General features: G+C 38.6%; 1 protein-coding gene across 1 annotated transcript; it reads right to left on the reverse strand.

The window, feature by feature from the left end:
* Positions 1–3,440: 3,440 nt before the first annotated feature.
* On the reverse strand, positions 3,441–3,707 carry ctxn1 (cortexin 1; the record flags this gene model as incomplete). Its single annotated transcript, XM_079877601.1, has 1 exon — positions 3,441–3,707. The coding sequence occupies one exon, from the start codon at positions 3,705–3,707 to the stop codon at positions 3,441–3,443; it is 267 nt and encodes an 88-aa protein (XP_079733727.1).
* Between the last annotated feature and the right edge of the window lie 1,409 nt (positions 3,708–5,116).

Raw genomic sequence — 5,116 nt, forward strand, 5'->3', positions numbered from 1 at the left:
ATTTATGAAGCTTATGTGTAGTTATCTTCTAGTCACTGATTAGCATTTTCTGTCTTGATAATCTATAAATCGTGTTCCGGGGGCGGGGTTTATGTAAATTCTAGGGTTGGTGATGTCACTAACCCAGGAGGAATGTGGTGTAGTCTCTACCAGCCGTTTGTTGTAGTCCTTAAAAAGCGATTTCTTTAAAAGCAAATATCTCCCTTTGCTTTGAACTTTGAGCGTTGTAACTTTGCAGATGTTGTTTATGCTCAAACAGCAACATTACACACTAACTAAAGTTAGAAAAGTCAAATCATAATCAACCACCCCTTTAAAGGGACATTAAGTAGGATTTTCTCCCATCTAGTGGTGAAATTGTATTTTGCATTCAAACGAATAATGCTCTACAGCGCCTCGCTTTTTAAAATGCGTGTTGCATCTACGGTAGCCGTTATGTACCAAAAAGCTAAGCTTCTAATAGCACTTCATCGAGTTTTCCTTCGGGTGAACTGGTTTGTTATTTCAAACAAACTGCAACTTGACACAACGAACAAACGAATGTTAGTTTTGAACAAACAAAACTTACAACCTTGTTTTTAGGACCTTCTCTACTTTACTCAATAGCTGCTATTCATCAAAGAGCCTGTTTAACTTTTAACTATAAATGTTATACTGTCTATAAACTAATAAAGTTCATAACCAAGCAATGAAAAGCTTGTAATTAAGACTGTAACATTGACTTACCTGTCGAGAAGAAAGCAGGCAACTTCAGCGTCTCTTTTGAATGCTTTCTCCTGCATTAGCTATCCCGACATTAACCCTTGTTTTTTGTAATCTCCGATCACGTTTCCATTTACGGTCTATTTTGGACTTTTTCGACGACGAGGACTCCTTATCCTGTGACTCAGCATATGTTTGGTCCTCCATTATAAATAACCGTGCAGTGCAGCCTTTTAAACTTGCCGGGGCAGTGACAAGCGCCTCTCACTGCTCTGCTCCTCCACTTCTGCTGACTTCAGTCACGTGACACTGGCTCTGAACGAAAACGTGTTGTGGAAACGCGTTGGCCTAGTACTTTTTGTCCCTCTCTGCTATTATAGTTTTTCAACATGGCGGAACTACATGGAAGCCTCCGTGGACCAACCCGTCCCATGTATATAAAGATAATAAATTCTTCGTTTACGAGGATAAGTCAGATCATTGGCATAGGTATTTGTACACCATTGAGGACATATTTATGATTAAAAATATTGCTTTTAGATAATAAAATACCTAAAAAGCTACACATTGTCCCTTTAAGGGACTTTGTGTCCTGTGTGTGGTGTCCACGGACGTGCCTGATTAATTGTGAAGGAGAAAACACATAATGAGTACGCTGAGAGAAAAAGGCATTTATTGAGCAAATATTTCTTTGCTAAAAACAAACACAGAGTAAGAAACATTTCCAGAGAAAAATCCCAGTTTGTACACAGTTTTGCCCTTTTAAAATGATAAAACGCTTATAGTGATCCCAAACCGACTGTCAACATCACAGGAAAATCAATACTGTGAAAACCACAGACGGACAGCAGTGTTTCTGAATCAAAAATACATCCTGACTGCAATAAAAGGCACATTTGCTCAGTGGACAAACATAATGCAAAACACTGAATAATAATAATATTAATCACTTGCACAATAAAGTTGATAAGAAATGCAGTCACAATAAAAAAGGAAGTTTGTAAAAGTCTGTTGCAACATAAATGAATAAAAAGGTGTATTAATTTTGCCTTCTCTACAGATTCACATCATTTATCGAAATAGGAATTTATGGATAATTAAGGAATATTTAAATATTTATAGGATATTATTTAGGAATTAAACTCTAGCCAGGCCTTTGCTAGGTGGTTGTTAAGATGTTCTGGGTGGTTGTCAGGGCGTCTCTATATGGTTGTTAAGATGTTCTGGGTGGTTGCCAGGGCGTCTCTATATGGTTGTTAAGATGTTCTGTATGGTTGCCAGGGTGTAGCTATGCAGTTGCTAAGATGTTCTGGATAGTTGTCAGGGCGTCACTATGTGGTTGTTAAGATGTTCTGGATTGTTGTCAGGGCGTCACTATGCGGTTGTTAAGATGTTCTGGATTGTTGTCAGGGCGTCACTATGCGGTTGCTAATATGTTCTGGATGGTTGTCAGGGTGTCGCCATGTGGTTGCTAAGATGTTCTGGATAGTTGTCAGGGCGTCACTATGTGGTTGTTAAGATGTTCTGGATTGTTGTCAGGGCGTCACTATGCGGTTGCTAATATGTTTTGGATGGTTGTCAGGGTGTAGCCATGTGGTTGCTAAGATGTTCTGGATGGTTGCCAGGGCATTGCTATGTGGTTGTTAAGTTGTTCTTGATGGTTGCCAGGGCACTGCTATGTGGTTGCTAAGATGTTCTGGATGGTTGCCAGGGCATTGCTATGTGTTTGCATTCTGGATGGTTGCCAGGTAGTCGCTATGTGGTTGCTAAGATGTTCTGGATTGTTGTCAGGGCGTCACTATGTGGTTGTTAAGATGTTCTGGATTGTTGTCAGGGTGTCGCTATGTGGTTGCTAAGATGTTCTGGATGGTTGCAAGGGCATTGCTATGTGTTTGCGTTCTGGATGGTTGCCAGGGTGTCGCTATGCAGTTGCTAAGGTGTTTTAAATGGTTTGACTTGAGATATGAGATATGACTTTAGTTTCGATATGTTTACACTTTAATGATGACTACATGCACATGAAACACACACCCATCCACTGCCACAACACAATTGAATGTGGCTTGAACTGTAAAACCTTGTTTTAAAGACTGAAATCTTTCAAATCAAAAATATTGTGTTGGTAGCAGCAGCTTTGTGGTTGAATCTCACGAAACCTTTCAAGAAGTCTAGCTCATATTTCACCCCCAAATCTTAAGAAAACACATAAAAAATAAGATTTTGCATAGTAATTTTTTGTAGGAAAATTACAGTAATAAATATTTTTGCAAGGCCATAACTACCACATAGATATTCAACAATTTAATTAAGAACATTATTTTGTGCATTACAGCAACGTCACGCTCATATTTCACCCCCAAATCTAAAGGAAACAAACATAAAAATAGATTTAGCATAAAATTACAAATGACAGTAATAAATATTTGTGCATAATTTAAAGGCCATAACTACTATAGATATTAACAATTTAATTAAGAACATTGTTTTTTTTGCAATACAGCAATGAACATTTCAGGGGTGGATAATGTGCTTAATAATGCCAAAATTAAAAAAAATATTACAATATTTATAATTATATATTATATTATTATTATTATTATTATTATTAAGATAATTTAATGTAATAACTAAATAAACATGCATAAATAATACAAATTAAATACTTTAAAAAATTACCTGTTGTATTTGGAGGTAAAATATGCCCTTGAGTTGTGCTTCTCTCTGCAGTGGTGCATGATCTACACGAGCGCGTGATCAAACTGTCCCCTCTCTAAAGCGTCTTTGGGATCAGACCAGGATGAGGACGGCATGCTACTGTACGGGTCCAGAATAATCCGGAAACATCGGACCAGCAGGAACACCAGAAACAGCAGCAGGAGCCCCACAAAACACAGCGCTGTGTTCTGCTCAGAGTCCTGAGCCAGCAGGAGCCCAGCGGTGGCCCCGGGGCCCGAGACGGGAGCCAGAGACAGCAGCTCGTACTCCAGCACAGGACTCTCACTCATCTTATCAGTTCAAAAGATGAAGCGAATCCGAGGATTGCGTAGGAATGAAAAAAAAAAAAATCACTTCAATATCTCAGTTGCATCTCCTCCTCACACTGTAAAAAAAATATTGATATATTTTTTCTGTGATCAAATCAACGTAGAGAATTCATGTGGTTCAGATAACACAATATTTTGAGTTTCAGTTGATCAAACCAATCTCCTTCATTGTATCAACTCAAATTTTTAAGGTAACTTACTTTTTTAAGTTAAACCAACTATGTTTTTATACAGTGACACGTGAAGAGTCTCAAACTGCGTATTATATGCAATCAAAAGTCTCGATATGAACTCGAACGTTTCTCATCAAATGATCCGAGCTGCTCCACATTCATAGCTTTATACACTCCTAATGCACGACAACTGTTGACTCTTCTGTGTCCTTTTGGGAGACAAATCCGAGACAAAGTTGATGCTTACTTAAATAAAACACATCAGAAGTCTCTGGGAGCAATACAATCACTTGATTGACTCATCCAGGTGAACATGTCATCAGCACCTCACAAGATGCAGAAATCAGACAGATGCAACAAATTGCAATGAAACAAAATGAAATTTGTTCAATGCACAAAACTGTCGTGGACGCTCAGATATCAGAGATCCAGCAGAGGACGTCCACATCTTCACACGAACGTTGCATTGCTGTTTTTATGGACTCTTCTGTGGCTGATTCCACACGCGGCGTCATATTCAGGCATCGCTGAGATAATCGAGCATGAGGAAAGATTAAAAGCTGCTATTTCCAGCAGGAACGTGACAGGAAAAGCCGTTCTGTGAATAAAGAGAAAGACAGGACAGTAAATCATGGATCGATCGGGATCTCAAAACATTGTGGATCAATAAACCACATAAAAGTGAAGTAAATCAGGTCAACTCTTCACCGCAGCATTAAAGCACAAGGCATGTATAACAGTCCGCGCTCCAGCAAAGGCCCTGGACAACTCTGGCTTTCCCAATGTTAATCAGCAGTAAATAGAGACTGGAATTCCCTCCCTCTGACTTTATTAGGCTGGGATTTGTGCGCTGAAAGCTGATTCCTGTCCCAAAGACAGCGCAGTTAATAATACCTAAAGGGTTAAGGCCAGGTCAAAGGGCATCTATACTGTACGTACTGTACACATTTAGACAAGGTCATTTAGACAAAACTGCCTTGGTTATCAAACAGCCTCAATAGAGGAACATCAATAATAATAATAATAATAATAATAATATGTTTATTTTCTATAGCGCCTTTCAAGAACCCAAGGTCGCTTCACAATGCAATACAAATAACAAACAAACAGCAAGCAAACAGATACAAAGACCATCTGCTTATAACAGACAAACAATTGACATGAATCAAAGAAAAACATATTGTACTATCAAAGCAT

Source organism: Squalius cephalus (assembly GCF_949319135.1).
Source record: "Squalius cephalus genome assembly, chromosome: 7".
In the NCBI taxonomy this organism is placed as follows: domain Eukaryota; kingdom Metazoa; phylum Chordata; class Actinopteri; order Cypriniformes; family Leuciscidae; genus Squalius; species Squalius cephalus.